The 20,543-nt window shown below is 36.5% G+C and overlaps 1 protein-coding gene across 1 annotated transcript in view; it reads right to left on the bottom strand.

The window, feature by feature from the left end:
• GABRG1 (gamma-aminobutyric acid type A receptor subunit gamma1) overlaps positions 1-20,543 on the bottom strand; it is a 76,372-nt gene that overhangs the window by 39,213 nt on the left and 16,616 nt on the right. Inside the window, exon 2 of the mRNA XM_065907352.1 lies at positions 13,853-14,001. Within this exon, the coding sequence (XP_065763424.1) occupies positions 13,853-14,001 (149 nt within the window). The remainder of the gene's footprint in view (positions 1-13,852; positions 14,002-20,543) is intronic.

Genomic DNA, 20,543 nt, shown 5'->3' on the forward strand with positions numbered 1-20,543 from the left:
AATGCAGATGTGAGTTCCATGCTATTCTTTGATCACTCTTCCCCTTGGTATATTTCTTCTGCCACTGTACAGCAATAGTGTCTAAACAAAATACAGTTGCTTACAACTTGTACCTGCCGCACAGGGAACTCAATCAGACAATCCACAATCAACTTTCCCTCGAGGCGTGTACTGATTCCTAAATTGTGCATGTGCACACGTGATGCTGAGGAAACATATAAGTCAGCTTCTGACTCTAAGTTAATATGTAGAGATTTCAGCTATTTAGAGAAGCCTAGGGCCACCAAGGAGAGGGAATCCTAGTACAACCCTCAGGCTATAAGTTGAGAAGTTTCAAATGACTGTGCTCTAGGAGAAATGAAAGTTTTACAAAACAAAATACACCAATTTTGGCCAGATGAAGTGTGGCCAAACAGCCCGACTATACAAGCAAAATAACATCAACTTTGCAGGAAGTAACATCATCTAGAATATTTTGTTTTTAATATGCCTTAGTGACATTCAGTAAAAAATTAACACACATTTCATGAAACAGAAATCAATCCCCTTTAACCAAGACATAAAATTTTCAAAAAAACTTTTGAAAGTTACACAAGTAATCAAGTTATTGTGATTATCAAAGACTTTAATATGAGAAAATAGATGAGATGATGTCAAATTTGATAAAATGCCTAAAGTTGATTTAAAAGTTAATGTTTAAAAGTGCTTTTCAACAAAAATAAGTGAAGAAAATGGAATAATGTGCGTAAGTTTTGAAAAGGCAATAATAGCCATTCTGGGGTTTTGCATACATTGAAAATATTATTCAAAACTGAAGGCCACACAAAAGTATTTTCATATAAAAACTGAAATAAATTTTTGCTAGGAGACTTACACCAAAAGAAATACTATAGGGCATATGTTTCTAAATGGAAATATAATACTGAAAAGGGGAAAGAATATCAGAAAGAGTAATTTCTTGGTTAAAGTAAATTGTTGTTCAGCATTTTAAAATAATAGTTTCTTTTAGTATTTCAAAATATAGAATGAAAATATGTGAATGTAGTAGCAAAAAAAATATAAGGACTAGAGTTTATGTAGTAAATGGCTTGTGAGGTCCTTAAATCATGCTAAAGTTACTAACGTATGAGTAAATCTAATAAAGAAGGCATATTTTAATCACTAAAATTGATAACAATTGTACATACAATAAGATAATGTAAAAAGAAAATAAAATTATAACTAGATGATGAATTCAAAAGAGGGAATGAACTGAGGGAAAATAAAATCTGGATAAAATTGATAGTAGAGCTAAAAAAAAGAGAGCCAATATATTGGAAACCATGCAACGCCTCACTCACCACCAACCAAATATACACCACCAACAACAACAAATCCATTCAAAGTCAAGGTTTTGCTCTACTGACACAAGAAATACCAAAAAACTAGTAATCTTACAAAACACTCATAAATAGCAAAAAGAAATAGGAAAACAGCAAGGAAAGGATCCATACCAAAATGTTGAAGAAATAAGAAATCAAGAGCCAATGCAAATTAACTGTGGAAAATCTCCTCAATACATATAAGCAGAAAAAAAAATAAAAAAAACCTGTTTAAAAAAAAAAACAAAAAACAGTTACACATAGTCAAGCAATCACTTGGGGATTAGAAAAACCTCCTTGTATCAGAAATTCAGAAACTAAAAATGTGCCATTTCCCTCCCCCCAGCACAAACACATACATAGGAAGAGATGAATAGGAAATTTATTGAACTTAGGAAAGAAATGGAAGACAATATGATAAGATAGAAAAATAAATAAGTAAACTATAAATAATGAATAAAAAACAAGGAAAATATCAAGAGAATATAAATGAGTTGAAGAGAATTCAAAGAGAATGATAGAAAATATAAAGCTATGATTAACACACCTGTAATTGTAGCTTAAAAAGAAAACCAAAACAGCTAAAGAGAACCAATATTCAACACTATAATGTAATAAATAAATAAATCTACCCAGAGATGAAAGAAAACCTGAAATTACATTTTAAAAAGACATTGATTGCCCAGAAGAAATGCTACTCAAAATGAACAACTCTAAGATACATCTTAACAAAAGTATCCAGCTGAAAGACAAAGAAAAATCCATAAAGTCCTCTAGCTTTCTTAAAACAGAGATTGAATCAATAACCAGGGTAAGAAAATTGTATTGGCATCAGATTTTCTCAAAATGATACTACAACTCAACATCAAAAAAATAAAGCTAATTAAAAAATGGGCAGAGAACCTGAATAGATGTTTTTCCAAAGAAGACACACAGACATATGAAACAATGTCCAGCATCACTATTGTCAAGGACAGACAAATCAAAACCACATTGAGGTATCACCTCATGTCTGCAAGAAGGACTTTATCAAAATGACAAGAAATACCAAGTGTTGGCGTGGATGGAGAGAAAAAGAAGCCTTAGTGTATCGTGTGTGTGTGCCCCGTCACTCAATCATGTCTAACTCTTTGTGGTCCCGTGGACTGTAACCCACCAGGCTCCTCCGTCCATGGAATTTCCAGGCAAGAATACTGGAGCAAGTTGCCATTCCCTTCCCCAGGGATGTTCCCGACCCAGACTTGGAACCTGTGTCTCTTGTGTCTCTTGCATGGTGATGGGTTCTGTACCACTAGCACCATCTGGGAAGCCCAGGACACTGCAGGAATGTAAATTGGTGGAGCCACTTTACAGAAAAATGGTCTGGAGGGTCTTTAAAAAATTAAAGATAGTTCTTCTGCCCATTTTTTAATTGGGTTGTTCATTTTTGATGCTAAGTTGTATGAGATGGTTATATGTTGGATACTAAACCCTTATCCGTCAGATCATTTGCAAATATTTTTTCCCATTAAGTAGTTTTTCATTTTGTTTTTGATTTCCTTTGCTGTGCAGTTTTAAGTTTAATTAGGCCTCATATATTTAGTTTTTCTTTTATTTCCTTTGCTTTAGGAGACAGATCTGAAAAAATATTGCTGTGATTTATGACAAAGACTGATATGCCTGTGTTTTCCTCTGGGAGTTTTATCATTTCCCGTCGTACATTTAGGCCTTTAATCCATTTGGAGATGTTCAGCATCACCAGTCATGTTGTCATTTGCAACAATATGGGTAGATTTTGAGGGTATTAAGCTAAGTGAAATAAGTCAGAATAAAACAAAGTAAATTTAATCTTACATGTGTAATCTAAAAAACAAACAACCCCTCCCCCTGCCAAATGCAGACTAATAGATACAGAAAACAATTGGCAGAAAGGAGAGGGATGGGGTAGGGACAAAATAGGTGAAAGGGATTAAGAGGCACAAACCTACAGTTATAGAATGAATAATTCATGGGCATATAAATATAAAGCATAAAGAATATAATCAATAATAGTTTCACGTTTTATGAGACCAGACAATTACTAAATGTATCATGGTGACCATTTCACAATGTAAAGAAATTCCAACCACAAAGTAGTACATGACACAATATTGCACCTCAACTATAGATATATATATATAAAAAGAAACACACAAACACGTCAACCCTGAACCAGTATAATAAAAGAAAACTCAGCGAAAGAAAGCCTGAACTAAGAATATCATATGCAGCCAGTGTGTCTTTCAAGCGCTGGGTCAACGAAAAAGAATTTTCACCATAGAAAAACTCAAAAAATGTACTAGATTGGAGAGAACCAGGAAAATAGCAGAAAAAAAAAATGCTAACGGTGAGCCTTTTAACACATATCCATGCAGATCAAATACTAAAACAAAGATTGAGACAAGGATGTGAGACTAATTTACAATTGTTTTATGTTGTTGTAAAGCAAAAAATACGCTAACTAAAAATAATAAAGCATTGGAGAGGAAAACTTAAAACCTAGGAAAAGCTTGCTGTTTCATGGATAGTAGGTAGGAGTTAAATTATACAAAATCATCTGATAATAGGAAGATCAAAGACTTTAAAAAAGGGGATTAAGACCATTAGAAAGTTAAAAATATAAAGGTAAAGTAGAACAAAAATATAAAGCTTTAAAATACTAAAATATAAACATTATGAATTAAAGTGCAAATAATCCAATCTCATTTAGAAAGACAGTAACTATGACTAAAATGTTATGACAGAATTGAGAACAAAACTATCACTCATATTGACAAATATAAAGGAATCAAATGATCTTAAAAGAAAAAGACCTAATTGTCTTTATCTTGGACTGCAGAACAAGACCTAATGCCATGGTGCATACAAGCGACATAGCTAAAACAAAGTAATCTACAGAAGCAAAAATTAATGGGGACAAAAAGATACAGGCAAGTGGCAACAGTAAGAATACAAGGATTAGCAATATCTTGATATCAGATGAAGGAAAACGTACGTCAAAAAGCCTTGCGATCTGCTGTGCTCAGTCATGCCTGACTCTTTGTGACCCCATGGACTGTAGCCCATCAGGCTCCTTGTTCCATGGAATTTTCCAGGCAAAAATACTGGAGCAGGTTGCCATTTCCTCCTCCAGGGGATCTCCCCAACCCAGGCATTGGACCCATGTTTCTTGTGTCTCTTGCAGGGGCAGGCAGTTTTTATTCTTTACCACTGGACCACCAGGGGACCCCCAAAAAACCTTAGAGGTGACAAGTAAGTTCTCTTTTTAGTGTTTAAATCCAAGGGCCGTATGAAGCTATAACACAAAATATTTCAACCCCTGGGCTTGGAAGGGCCCCTGGAAAAGGAAATGGCAACCCTTCCCAGCATTCTTGCCTGTAGAATCCCATGGACAGAAACCTGGTGGGTTACAGTCCATGAAGTCACAGAAGAGTCAGACACAGTGACTAAACAACAGACCACAACATTTATGAGGTAAAATATGCAGGGGAAAAGGGAAAACACAGATAGTGAGACACCAAAAGTTAAAGAGGGAAAATCAATCATTAGATTTCAAGTTCAAAAACCACAAAGCAAAATAAAATAAAATGAAGGTTATAATGAAGATAGAGTAGGAATCATGAGATAGTTAACAGTAAACCACTAGAACTCATTTGATGTTATAATTAATGGAAATCCTGGAAAAATCCACTACTCATAATTTTCTTGATTAGAAAAAATGAGGTAGTAATACAAAATATAAAGTAGGAAATAATAAATGTGAACTAAACATTTAAACAGGGGAAAAAAAAGATCAAATGATTAACTATTTCCAAATAGCACAAGACCTGGATGAATTTATGATAGAATTCTACCAAATTTCCAAGAGTCAGACAATGCTAACACGTGGACAAAGAAAGTGTTAGACCTTTGTTGGCCATCTTTTCACATGCCTCTTGGCCATCTGTAAGTCTTCCTTGGAGGAATGTCTATTTAGATCTGCCATTTTTTTGATTGGGTTGTTTGCTTGTTCTATATTGAGCTGCATGAGCTGTTGTATATTTTGGAAATTAATCCCTTGTTAGTAATTTCACTTGCAAATATATTCTCCAACTCTGAGGGATGTTTTTTTCATTTTGTTTATGGTTTCTTTCGCTGTGCCAAAGCTTTTAAGTTTAATTAGGCCCCATTCAACATCATTGTTTACTAGAGAAATACAAATCAAAACTACAATGAGGCATCATCTCACCCCAGTCAGAATGGCCATTATCAAAAAATCTACAAACAGTTAGTGCTGAGGAGAGTGTGGAAGAAGGGCAGGCACGCTGCTGGTGGGAATATAAATGGATACAGCAACTGCAGAGGACAGCAGGGAAGCTCTATTTAAAAGCTAAAATAGAGCTACCAGATGACCCGGCAACCCCACTCCTGGGCAGATATCTGGAGAAAAGCGTGATTCGAAAAGATTCCTGTAGCCCGATGTGCTTCTCATTTTTGTTTAGTTGCCAGGTCACGTCTGACTCTTTTGTGACCCCGTGGACGGTAGCCTGCCAGGCTCCTCTGTCTGTGGCATTTTCTGAGCAAGAATAACTGGAGTGGGCTGTCATTTCCTTCTCCAGGGCATCTTCCCAACCTAGGGATTGAACCTGCATCTCCTGCATGCATCTCCTGCGTGGCAGATGCGTTCTTTTACTGCTAAGCCACCGGGGAAACCCAACCCCAATGTTGAGTGCAGCACGTTTACAACAGCTGGGACAAGGAAGCAGTCTAAATGTCCATCAACAGGGGAATGGATAAAGAAGACATGGTACATAGACACAACAGAATATTCTCAGCCATAAAAATAAATAAATAAAGCTATTTGCAGCAACATGGATGAATCTAAAGATTGCTATACTGAGTGGAGTAAGCCTGACAGAAGGAAATAAAGATTATATGGTATCACTTATATATGGAATCTAAAAAATGTGTACAAATGAACTTATTCACAAATAGAAATAGAGTCACAGATACAGAACACAAACTGATGGTTCCCAAGGGGGAAACAGGCGGGAGGCATAAATTGGAAAAAATAAATTGACATGTATATCCCACTATCTATAAAATAGATAACTAATAATAAGAATCTAATAAATAGCACAGAGAACTCTACTCAATACTCTGCAATGACCTTGTGGAAATAGAATCTAAAAAGCACGGGTATATGTATACATATAAATGACATGCTTTGCAGAAATTAACACAACAATGCATATCAGCTATACTCAAATAAAAATTAATTTTAAAAAGTGCTACACCTTTGAGAATGAAGGAAAACACCCTTTCATGAAACAAATGTAAAAGGATAGCAAAACATATGAAAATATTACTCAAAAATAAAATGGAAGATGAATATCACTAATAAATACCAATGCAAAATACTAAATAGTATATTAGCAAGCCGAACCCAGCACCTTGATAAGTATATCTTTAGTCCAGAATTCAAATAGTTTCAATTAATATTATATACCATACTAATAGATTTAAGGAGGATAAAACTCAAACTTATTTCCATAAATGTTGAAAAAGACTGAAAAATTTCAACACTGATTCTTGATTTTAAAACTAAATCAAATGAATCAAGGGATAAGTTCTTAATGTGAATATTCATATAAAGAAATACTTGAATCATTTCCCTAAGAACAAGAACAAGGCAAAGTTACCCATTATCTCCACTATTATTAATTATATTAAATAATGAGACATTATAATTTTTTTAGACAAGAGAATTAAATTAGTTTCATATGAATTGGTAAAGAAAAAAGATTTTTTTGCATATGGTATGAGAGCAAAATTTTGAAAAGAAATAATGCTTAAACTAACAAAAATCAATTAAGGTAAAAAGATATAAAATAAACATTCATAAATCTATAGCACTGAAATACAAAAACAATATTCAGAGGATATTATGTTTGAGGAAATATCATTTACAGAAGAAAAACTTAAATATTTAGGATTCAATTTAAGAAATGTGAAAAAAAAATCAATGACTAAATCTTAAAACATTCCAGAGAGATAGAAAATAAGCATGAAGCTTTAGAAAGACAGCCCATGTTCCTGTTTTAAATGACTCAGTGTTATAAAGATCCTAGTTCTCCCAAAGTTAATTCACAAGTTTAACACAATCTCAATAAAAATACCAACAAATATTTTTCAAGTGGAACTAAACTTGTTGTTTCTATATACAGGAATAAAGCTCATATATATATATATACATATATATATATATATATATATACACACACACACACATATATATATATATATGTAAAGACACACAATAGCAAGGAAAACTTAAAAGGAAAAACAAACTAAAATGAAAATATGAGGTAGGGCCAGCTTTAGGGCAGGCATTAAAATATTTTACAAGGCATTACAAATCTCAAAATACAGTTGAATTTCTACTGTTAATATAGTGTGGTGGCAAATAAATAGAAAAACAAGTAAGAGAATGGAATAGAAAGGTCATAAATAACCAAAATACATAAGAAAATATAATATACAGTTGACATCTCAAATAATGGAAGCAAAGATTGACTTTTTAATAAATCATGCTGAGTCAACAGAAAAGCCATTTGAAAAAGATAAAAATTAGATTCATACTTTACACCATACACAGTATAAAGTTCGAGTGCATTAGGGAATTAAATGAAATAAAATGATACAAATGCTTAAAGTAAACATAGGTGAATTCCATTTAAAGTGGAATATAATCAGTAACAATGAAACCAAACTGTTAAAAAATGGGTAACATAACAACACTGAATGGGGATAGGGAAGAAAAGAACTAACTAACTTTGGGGAACAGTGTTTTCATTAATACTTCAAAGATAAACACAAAAATAATTGTACATGAATGTTTTATTCATGTTAGTTAATTTTAATAGACATTAAAATTACAGAACCACCTTATATATTTGTTAGAATTGAACAAATAAGAAAATATACAATGGGAAGATGAGAACCAGGTACCTACTTGTTGGAAAAAGAAGTTACAAATAAGGAAAAGGGAAAGGTTTGGACTCATGGTCCATAATACATGTACATATGGATACACACAGGAATGCCTGTGAACGTGTAGGTACAACGTATATTTTCTCTGTCTGTCCAATGAAGTCAAGAAGCAGTGACCCTCAACATGAATGAATATACCAAGGACGCTCGTAGGCGTGTCTGCCATTGTGACCCCATGGACTTATACAGTCCGTGGAATTCTCCAAGCCTGAGTACTGGAGTCAGTAGCCTTTCCCTTCTCCAGGGCATCTTCCCAACCCAGGTCTCCCATATTGTAGGCAGATTGTTTACCAGCTGAGTCACAAGGGAATCCCAAGACTACTAGAGTGGGTAGTCTATCCCTTCTCCAGGGGATATTCCCAACCCAGGAATCTAACCGGGGTCTTCTGCATTGCAGGCAGATTCTTTACTGAGCTTTCAGGGAAGCTTCCCTCATAGCTCAGTTGGTAAAGCATCTGCCTGCAAAACAGGAGATCCAGGTTTGATTCCTGAGTTTGGAAGATCCCCTGGAGAAGAAAAAGGCTACCCACTCCAGTACTCTTGCCTGGAGAATGCTATGGGAGAGGAGCCTGGCAGGCTACAGTCCATGGGGTCAGGAGAGTCGGATGACTTAGCCACTAAATCACCATCACCGCCAAGTACCCAGATCTTGGTTTCTATATATCATTCTACAAAAGGGGGAACCGGGAATTTTAGAGATATAGTGAACTACATTCCTGGATCAAGATGAGCCTGAAATATCTCATGTGCTAGAAAGAAAAGGATATGCCTAGGAAACGATGTCAACGTAAAAGGAAAGAGCAGTCAAATTATAGGAGGTTGTAGTTCAGCCCCTAAGTCATATCTGACTCTTTGTGACCCCATAGACTGTAACAGGCCATCTCCTGGAGTTTCTTCAAACTCATGTTCATTGAGTCGGTGATGCCATCCAACCATCTCCTCCTCTGTTGTCCCCTTCTCCTCCCGCCTTCAATCTTTCCCAGAATCAGAGTCTTCTGTAATGACTTGGCTCTTTGCATCAGATGGCCAAAGTATTGGAGCTTCACCTTCAGCATCAATCCTTCTTATGAATATTCAGGATTGACTTCACTAGGGATTGAATGGTTTGATCTCCTTGCAGTCCAAGAAACTCTAAAGGGTCTTCCCTAGCACCACAATTCAAAAGCAGCAATTCCTTGGTGCTCAGCCTTCATTAGGGGGCTTCCCTCATTGCTCAGTTGGTAAAGTTGGTAAATCTACCTGCAATGAAGGGGACCAGGGCTCGATTCCTGGGCAGGTAAGAGCCCCTGGAGAAGGAAATGGCAATCCACTCCAGAATTATTGCCTGGAGAATCCCATAGAAAGAGGAGCCTGGCAGACCACAGCCCGTGCAGTCATATGAGTCAGACACGACTTAGCAACTAAACCACCACAGCCTTATCTGTGGTTTAACTCACTCATCCATACATGACTACTGGAAAAAACATAATTTTGACCATAGGGACCTTTGTCAATAAAGTGTTGTCTCTGCTTTTTAATAAACTCTCCAGGTTTGTCATAGCTTTTCTTCCAAGGAGCAAGCAATTTTAAATTTGTGGCAGCAGTCACCATTTGCAGTGATTTTGGAGCCCAAGGAAATAAAATCTGTCACTGCTTCCACATTTTCCCCTTCTATTTGCTGTGAAGTGATGGGACCAGCTACCATGATCTTAATTTTTTGAATATTGAGTTTTAAGCCAGCATTTTCACTCTCCTCTTTCACCCTCATCAGGACGCTCTTTGCTTTCTGCCATTTGAGTGGCACTATCTGCATATCTGAGGTTACTGATATTTCTCCCGGCAATCTTGACTTCAGCTTGTGATTCATCCAGCCCAGCAGTCCACATGATGTATTCTGCATGTAAGTTAAATAAACAGGGTGACAATACACAGCTGTGTCATACTCCTTTCACAGTTTTGAACCAGCAAGTTGATCCCTGTAAGGTTCTACCTTTGCTCCAGGCTTCACAGGAGACAGGTAAGGTGGTCTGTTATTTCCATCTCTTTAAGAATCTTCCAGTTTGTTGTGACCCACACAATCAAAGGATTTAACATAGTTAATGAAGTAGAAGTAGATGTTTTTCTATAAATCCTCTGCTTTCCCTATGATCCAATGAATGTTGTCAATTTGATCTCTAGTTCCTCTGCCTTTTCTAAATTCATCTTGTACATCTAGAAGTTCTTGGTTCATGTACTGCTGAAGCCTAGCTTGAATGTTTTTGAGCATAACATTACTAGTATGTGAAATAAACACAATTTTATGGTAGTTTGAACATTTTTTGGCATTGCCTTTCTTTGAGATTGGAATGAAAACTGACCTTTTCCAGTCCTATGCCCACTGCTGAGTTTTCCAAATTTGCTGACATATTGAATGCAGCACTTAAACAGTCTCATCTTTTAGGATTTTAAATAGCTCAGCTTGAATTCCATCATCTCACTGACTTTGTTCATAGCAATGCTTCATAAGGTCCAGTTAAGTTCACACTCCAGGATGTGTGGCTCTAGGTAACTGAACACACCATAGTGGTTATTCGGGTCATTAAGACATTTTTGTACAGTTCTTTTGTGTATTCTTGCCACCTCTTCTTAATCACTTCTGCTTCTGTTAGGTCCTTACTGTTTCTGTCCTTTATTGTGCCCATCCTTGTAGGAAATGTTTCCTTGATATCTCCAATTTTCTTGAAGAGATCTCTAGTGTTTCCCATTCTATTGTTTTCCTCTACTTCTTTGCATTATTTATTTAAGAAGATCTTCTTTTCTCTCATGTTATTCTCTTGAATTCTGCATTCATTCAGGTATATCCTTCCCCTTTTCCCTTGCTTCTAGCTTCTTTTCTTTCCTCAGCTGTTTGTAAAGCTTCCTTAAACAACCACTTTGCTGTCTTGCATTTCTTTTCCCTTGGAATTGTTTTGGTCTACCAGATCTAACCTCTCTATCAATCTAATCCCTTGAATCTATTCGTCACTTCCCCTGTATAACTGTAAGGGGTTTGATTTAGGTCATACCTGACTGGCCTAGTGATTTTTCCTACTTTCCTCAATTTAAGTCTGAATTTTGCAACAAGGAACTAACGATCTGAGCCACAGTCAGCTCCCAGTCTTGCTTTTGCTGACTGTATAGTGCTTCTCCATCTTCGGTTGCAAAGTTTACAATCAGTCTGATTTCAGCATAGACCGTCAGGTGTTGACCGTGTGTAGACTTGTCTCTTGGGTTGCTGGAAGAGAGTGTTTGCTGTGACCAGTGCGTTCTCTTGGGAAAACTCTGTTAGCCTTTGCCCTGCTTCATTTTGTGAGCACACATTCAGAAAAGCACAAAATATCAGTCTGTGGTATTCTTGGCAAAAAGGCATAAGCACAATTCAATTATGAAAATATCAGACAAATTGAGTGGTTTACACTGGCTAATATACTTTAAAGTTATCAAGTTCATGAACCAAACAGGAAAACTGAGAAACCATACCAGATTGGAGGAGAGTATCAAGACATGAGAACAAAATGAATGTGTGATCTCGGTTAGGGTTCTGAACTAGAAAAAAAGGTCATTAGTGAAGTATCTAGCATAATTTGAATAAGTCTATAGATGAGTTAATATTATTGTATTGATACTACTAATTCATTGATGTAGGTAATGGTTCTATGATTACATAAATGTTAACAGCACATTTAAAAGGTTTATGGGAATCCCATATATAGATAGCATTTTGTTGTTGTTGAGTCGCTTAGTCATGTCTGATTCTTTGCAACCCCATGAACTGTACCCCTCCAGGCTCCTCTGTCTATGGGATTTTCCAGGAGAGAATACTAGAATGGATTACCATTTCCTCTCGAGTCAATCTTCCTGACCCAGACATCAAACCCACATTTCCTGGACATGCAGGAGAATTCTTTCTACTGCTGAGCCACCGGGGAAGCCCAGATAGTATTTTACTAAGTCTAAATTCTATTTTGAAATGAAACATTTAAAACAGTGTAGGAACACAGGAAATTGAATACACAGAAAATGAATTAACATAATAAACAAAATAGTGACATTTAAGAAGTTTTCCAACAAAGAAATTTGACAGAACTAATATTTGATTTTATGACAAACTGATAAAAAGTTTTAAGTCCTTCAAGATTTATTCACAAGTGAAAGAATAGTTTATCAATATAAGTTACAAAGGGGAAAAGTCCTTAGTGCTAAAAATCACTAAAAATATCACAAAAGTTTTATGAAACAATTTAACATTAGTAAATTTAAATTCCTTGAAAACCCATCAAAACTGATTATTGAAGTAATTGAACTGTTAAAAATTTTTCCTAAAATGCAAACTCTAGGTCAACATAATTTTATCAAATAATCCTTTCAAATTTCTAAAAGAAACAGTATTCATTTTAAATAACTCTTGCTGTGGAGAAAAAAATGGGAAAACATAACTCATTTGTAGATGCTAGCATAATCTTGACTTTATAACTGAAAAAAAAATTATTTTAAGTAAAATAATTTTCTTCCTGAACATATATATAAAATTCTAAAACAAAATATTATCAAATTGAATCTAGTGATATTTTAAATATCTTACTATGTCACAACCAAGCGACATTTATTATAAGCATGCAAATTTGGTTGATGTTTTAGAAATCAGTCAAATTTATAGAGCAAATGGTAAGTAGAATAAAGAGCAAAATATGATCAATATGATTGTTTCAATAGATGCACAGAAATCATTTTAAATATTAGGGAGGAAGAAAGAGCCCTAGCAAAATTTTTTAAAATGAAGTAAAAATTCATTATTTGAAAAATGGACACTATTGGCAAAGTAGTCATTATTTGTAATAATCATCATTCAATAAATAAAGGTGATAAATTTAGCAAGGCTGCTGAGGACACAATAGATAGCAAAATGTCTATTGTATTTCCATATTGTGACAATTTTAAATTGCCACAGGAGAAACAGAAGTTAATCATGTTATAAGATGTATACAAAAATGCACAGAACTGAGACTAAGAATTTTGACAAAGAAGAACAAAGTTGGATTACCTACACTAAATACACTCTCAAGGCTTATAATTCTACTTTATCTAAGACAGTGCAGCAGTACTGTACAGAATTAGAACTCTTAGTTGCATTTGAAATATTCTGTTTTATGAAATATCTCTTAGCATTTCATCAAAACTTTGATGGCTATTTTATCAAAACTTTGCTATTGCACACTTTGTTGTAGCAGTTGTAAAATAATGACATCAAAAATATTTAGGTATCTTTCTTCCCACATCAAACTGTGAATCTTTTGAAGCAGTACCAGTCCAACCAATAATTGTCAAACCTAGCAGTTTATAACATTTGTCAGAAAATCAAAAGAAATATGAGATATGATTAAAGAAACATCAGTAAGTGTGACTTTCATAGGCACCAAAGTCCCAGAATGATTACTCAAACTTACCTCCTATATCTGGGCGAAGTTTATTGTCATAGCCTTGAAGCAAGGAGTTGAGAATTTGTGTTATATCTCCTTCATGAATCTTTGGTGCCAAGACCCAAGTTTTGTTCACTGTTAAGTCCTCATCATCTTCATCATCTGCTTTATCAACACTAAGGAAATCAAAGAAAAATTTGTATGATAGTTCAGTCAAAGAAAGATTTTTAAAAATAGTTTAAGGTTGCTATATATATATATATATATATATATATAATTGTGTATGGGAGTAATAAGAGGTGAAAAAAAGCATTAGAAATATCTTATACTAAGTTAGCTTAATATCTAATATTTTCATCATATGAACTGTGCTGTTTCAATAACATTCAAAAATGAATAAATCAATACAAGGAATAATCATGTAATATTAATATAATAAAATAAAATTTTGCCATCCCACAACTGTCATTTGCAATGACAGAGATCATGCAGATGACAACGTAAGTAGTGGCCCTAGATTTGTGCAGACCACAATCTGCAGAGTCATATACAGTGATTCTAAACCAGACACTAAAATAAAAATTAAAAAGGTGAATATATATAGGAAAAGTTGCAATAATTAGTCTAGTTCAGTTCAGTTCAGTTCAGTCACTCAGTCATGTCCGACTCTTTGCGGCCCCATGAACCACAGCACACCAGGCCTCCCTGTCCATCACCAACTCCTGGAGTCCACCCAAACCCATGTCCATCGAGTCGGTGATGCCATCCAGCCATCTCACCCTCTGTCATCCCCTTCTCCTCCTGCCCCCAATCCCTGCCAGCATCAGGGTCTTTTCCAATGAGTCAACTCTTCACACGAGGTGGCCAAAGTATACTGGAGTTTCAGCTTCAGCATCAGTCCTTCCAATGAACACCCAGGACTGATCTCCTTCAGGATGTACTGGTTGGATCTCCTTGCAGTCCAAGGGACTCTTAAGAGTCTTCTCCAACACCACAGTTCAAAAGCATCATTTCTGTGTGCTCAGCTTTCTTTATGGTCCAACTCTCACATCCATACATGACCACTGGAAACACCATAGCCTTGACTAGATGAACCTTTGTTGGCAAAGTGATGTCTCTGCTTTTTAATATGTTGTCTAGGTTGGCCATAACTTTAATTAGTCTAGCAAGTGTATTTAAAATGCAAGTATAAAAAAGAAGACCAGGAAAGATGAGTGAAATAGAGTTCAAAGAATAAAAGGAAGAAGTATTAAACACGTCTGGTCACAGCAAACACCCTCTTCCAACAACATAAGAGAAGACTACACATGGACCTCACCAGATGGTCGACCGAAATCAGACTGATTCTGTTCTTTGCAGCCAAACATGCAGAAGCTCTATAGAGTCAGCAAAAACAAGACCAGGAGCTGACTGTGGCTCAGATCTTGAATTACTTATTGCTATATTCAGACTTAAATTGAAGAACGTAGGGAAAACCACTACCATTCAGGTATGATCTAAAGCAAATCCCTTACTATTATACAGTGGAAGTGACAACCCTTATGATTATACAGTGGAAGTGACAAATAGATTCAAGGGATTATATCTGATAGAGTGCCTGAAGAACTATGGATAGAGATTCATAACATTGTACAGGAGGCAGTGACCAAGATCATCTCCAAAAAAAGAAATGCAAAAAGGCAAAATGGTTGTCTAAGGAGGCCTTACAAATAGCTGTGAAAGAAGAGAAGGAAAAGCCAAAGGAGAAAAGGAAAGAAATACCCATTTGAATGCAGAGTTCCAAAGAATAGCAAGGAGAGGTCAGAAAGCCTTTCTCAGTGAGCATTGCAATGAAATAGAGGAAAACAATAGAATGGGAAAGACTAGAGATCTCTTCAAGAAAATTAGAGACACCAAGGGAACATTTCATGCAAAGATGGGCTCAATAAAGGACAGAAATGGTATGGGCCTAACAGAAGCAGAAGACATTAAGAAGAGGTGACAAGAATATATCAGAGAAATGCAAATCAAAACCACAATGAGGTACCATTCCATGCCAGTCAGGATGGCTGCTATACAAAAGTCTACAAGCAATAAATGCTGGAGAAAGTGTGGAGAAAAGGGAACCCTCTTACACTGTTGGTGGGAATGCAAACTAGTACAGCCACTATGGAGAACAGTGTGGAGATTCCTTAAAAACCTGGAAATAGAACTGCCATATGACCCAGCAATACCACTCCTGGGCATACACACTGAGGAAACCAGATCTGAAAGAGACATGTGCACCCCAATGTTCATCGCAGCACTGTTTATAATAGCCAGGACATGGAAGCAGCCTAGATGCCCATCAGCAGACGAATGGATAAGGAAGCTGTGGTACATATACACCATGGAATATTACTCAGCCATTAAAAAGAATTCATTTGAATCAGTTTTAATGAGATGGATGAAACTGGAGTCCATTATACAGAGTGAAGTAAGCCAGAAAGATAAAGAACATTACAGTATACTAACACATATATATGGAATTTAGAAAGATGGTAATGATGGCCCTATATGCAGGGCAGAAGAAGAGACGCAGAAGTACAGAACAGACTTTTGAACTCTGTGGGAGAAGGTGAGGGTGGGATGTTTCGAAAGAACAGCATGTATATTATCTGTGGTGAAACAGACCACCAGCCCAGGTGGGATGCATGAGTCAAATGCTTGGGCCTGGTGGGCTGGGAAGACCCAGAGGAATCGGGTGGAGAGGGAGGTGGGATGGGGGACCGGGATGGGGAATACGTGTAACTCTATGGCTGATTCATATCAATGTATGACAAAACCCACTGAAAAATAAAAAAATAGAAAAGAGTATACAGAAAGACTATACAAAAAAAGATCTTCATGACCCAGATAATCATGATGGTATGATCACTCACCAGAGCCAGGCATCCTGGAATGCGAAATAAAGTGGGTCTTAGGAAGGATCATGATGAACAAAGCTAGTGGAGGTGATGGAATTCCAGTTGAGCTATTTCAAATCCTAAAAGATGATTCTGTGAGAGTGCTGCACTCAATATGCCAACAAATTTGGAAAACTCAGCAGTGGCCACAGGACTGGAAAAGGTCTGTTTTTATTCCAATCCCAAAGAAAGGCAATGCCAAAGAATGCTCAACCTAAGGCACAATTGCACTCATCTCACATGCTAGCAAAGTAATGCTCAAAATTTTACAAGACAGGCTTCAACAGTAGGTGAACCATGAACTTCCAGATGTTCAAGGTGGATTTAGAAAAGGCAGAGGAACCAGAGATCAAATTGCCAACATCTGCTGGATCATTGAAAAAGAGAGAGTTCCAGAAAAATATCTACTTCTGCTTTATTGACTATGCCAAAGCCTTTGACTGTGTGGATCACAACAAACTGTGGAAAACTCTGAAAGAGATGGGAATACCAGACCACCTGACCTTCCTCCTAAGAAATCTGTATGCAGGTCAAGAAACAACAGTTAGAACTGGATATAGAAAAACAGACGGTTCCAAATCAGGAAAAAGAGACTGTCAAGGCTGAATATTGTCACTCTGCTTATTTAACTTATATGCATAGCACATCATGAGAAATGCTGGACTGGATAGGCACAAACTATAATACAGACTGCTAGAAGAAATATCAGTGACCTCAGAAATGCAGATGACACCACCCTTATGGCAGAAAGTGAAGAGGAACTAAAGAGCCTCTTGATGAAAGTGAAAGAGAGTATTGGAAAAGTTAGCTTAAAGCTCAACATTCAGAAAACTAAGATCATGGCATCTGGTCCCATCACTTCATGGCAAATAGATGGGGAAACAGTGACAGACTTTATTTTGGGGGGCTCCAAAATCACTGCAGATGGTGATTGCAGCCATGAAATTAAAAGACATTTACCTCTTAGAAGAACAGTTATAACCAACCTAGACAACATATTAAAAAACAGAGACATTACTTTGCCAGTAAAGGTTCATCTAGTTTAAGCTATGGTTTTTCCAATGGTCATGTATGGATGTGAGAGTTGGACGGTGAAGAAAGCTGAGTGCAGAAGAACTGATGCTTTTGAACTGTGGTGTTGGAGAAGACTCTTGAGAGTCCCTTGGACTGCAAGGAGATCCAACCGGTACATCCTAAAGGAGATCAGTCCTGGGTGTTCATTGGAAGGAGTGATGCTGAAGCTGAAACTCCAATACTTTGGCCACCTGATGCAAAGAACTGACTCATTTGAAAAGACCCGGATGCTGGGAAAGATTGATGGTGGGAGAAGAGGGGGATAATAGAGGATGAGATGGCTGGATGGCATCACCGATCAATGGACATGAGTTTGAGTAAGCTCCGGGAGTTGGTGATGGACAGGGAAGCCTGGAGTGCTGCAGTCCATGGGGTTGCAAAGAGTAGTACCCTACTGAGTGACTGAACTGACCGAATTGATGCTTTTTCCTTGTAAGTCAGAAGAACCCAAACCCCAGCCATTTATTCCAACAATTTGATTGAATATTGTCTTTTCAAATCATAAGTGAATGACTCACTCTCCATAGATATATAATTGAAAGCTCTGATTATCAAATTTTAGGACAAGAATATAGACTTTAGGGATCAAATAACCCACCGCCTTTATTTTGTAAAGAGGAAACTGAAGTTTGTAGGGAACTAAAGAAAGCACAGACTCATTTGTTTGCAAAACTGAAACTCAAATCTTGGTCCTACAGCTAATGCTTCCTGCTATACCTGTGTGTTTAACAAGCATAAAGTTCCAGCTTACTTATGAATTATATTAGAAACATATGTGGTGGTAATGTGTGTGTGTGTGTGTGTGTGTGTGTGTGTGTGTGTGTGTGTGTGTGAGCTCAGTCGCTCACTCATGTCCAGCTGTTTGCGACTCCCTGGACTCTAGCCACTAGGCTCCTCTGTCCATGGAATTTTCCAGGCAAAACTACTGGAGTGGGTGGCCATTTCCTACTCCAGGGGATCTTCCCAACCCAGGGATTGGGCCCAAATCTCCTGCATCTGCTGCATTGGCAGGCAGATTCTTTACCACTGTGCCACCTGGGAAGCCTCAGCTGTAACACATTTATCTTTGAAAAGTCAAAGTCACTCAGCTGTGTCCTACTCTTTGCCAGTCCATGGTATAGTCCATGAAATTCTCCAGACCAGAATACTGGAGTATGTAGCCGTTCCCTTTTCCAGGGAGAATCTTCCCAATCCAGGAATTGAACCCAGGTCTCCCACATTGCAGGCAGATTCTTTACCAGCTGAGCTACTAGGGAAGTTGAGCCACAAGGATAAAAAATATTCATCTTTATTGCCCATGAATTACCCAATCATCATTTGAGTGAGATCATCCTAGACTTACACTCACCTTTGGTAAATCTTAGTCCCCAGTGAAAAATATATATAAACTTTTATATTGGTAAAATTAGGTAAATCTATAATACATTATTTACTTACATATGTTTCAGAGATGGGCTTGCCTCACACAATAGATATTGAAGTTTATCATAATAGCTTTAGTTGTTATTTCAACACTATTCACTCAGCTCTCTTTTGCTGTGGACCTAAACATCTTAGCTAATGCAGTCCTTAACTCTTTTATCATTTTTCCAGTTTTATAGATATATAATTGACTTACAACATCATCTATATTTAAGGTGTACAACACAATGATTTGACCCATGTACACAGCAGATGACTACCACAGTTAAGTTTAGTTAACATTCACCCTTTTTATCCTTTTAAAGAGTATAAATTAACATTGTAAATAAAAACTTAACCTTTGAAATATTTGTGCCTCATTTCATCTTCACAGTCATTATATTGATGGTTATTAACAGATAATGGGACGTAGTAGTCTTCTCAATATTTCTCATCTTCTTCCTGTCAGATAATTATAGTTTTCACTTCACTGGCTTCTAGCTTGGTCATGTGACCTGAGTTCTCCTTTCTCAAAGAGAATTATACATCCCTGACCCACTGAACTCAAGTTTGGCTCAGTAGTTTGTTTTGGCTAATGGAAGGTGTAACGTGCCACTCCCAAGCAGAAGATCCAATGTCAACGCACGTTCACCGTATCTCTCTGGTCCTTCTGTGAAAAGAGCCAGTCACGCTCAGAGGTTACTACCCCATGACTTGTCTATCAGAGTTAAGGCACCCGAACTGACCCACCGCCGACCTGCAATGGACACGTAGCCTGAGCGAGAAACAAACATTTAGAATCGCAAGTCACTGGGATTTGGGAGTAGTTTGTTACTAGAGTATATAATCTTATCCCTTTTGTAAGCTACTGAGACTTGGGGGGTAGTTTATTACCACAGGGTACAAATTTTAAACTCCTGGTATATTAACAGATTTTAAATGAAGTGCTCATTCATAATTATTTTGCAGTATTTAACTTAAAAAGTATATACTACTGAAATATACGATCGTCTTCAAATAATTTCTTATTTTCCCTCAATAAAAGATATATATATGTACATAGATACATTATGAACTAAGGACTCAAAAATACTGAAGTATTGGGAATCCCTGCTGGTGTATCCTCCAGCAAAATTTTATGAAATTAGAGTTGCTGAAATATTGTCAATAACCAAAACTTTAGGGCATACATCTAGCTTTAAACCCTGGTTTTATTAAAAAAAAAAAAAAAATCTGATGGATAGAGAAGATCAACACACATATAAGAACTTGATTTTTCTTTGCAATATGATTGTAGTCAAATGGATGTTCCCAGAAAA

Source organism: Muntiacus reevesi, chromosome 16 (genome assembly GCF_963930625.1).
Source record: "Muntiacus reevesi chromosome 16, mMunRee1.1, whole genome shotgun sequence".
NCBI lineage: Eukaryota > Metazoa > Chordata > Mammalia > Artiodactyla > Cervidae > Muntiacus > Muntiacus reevesi.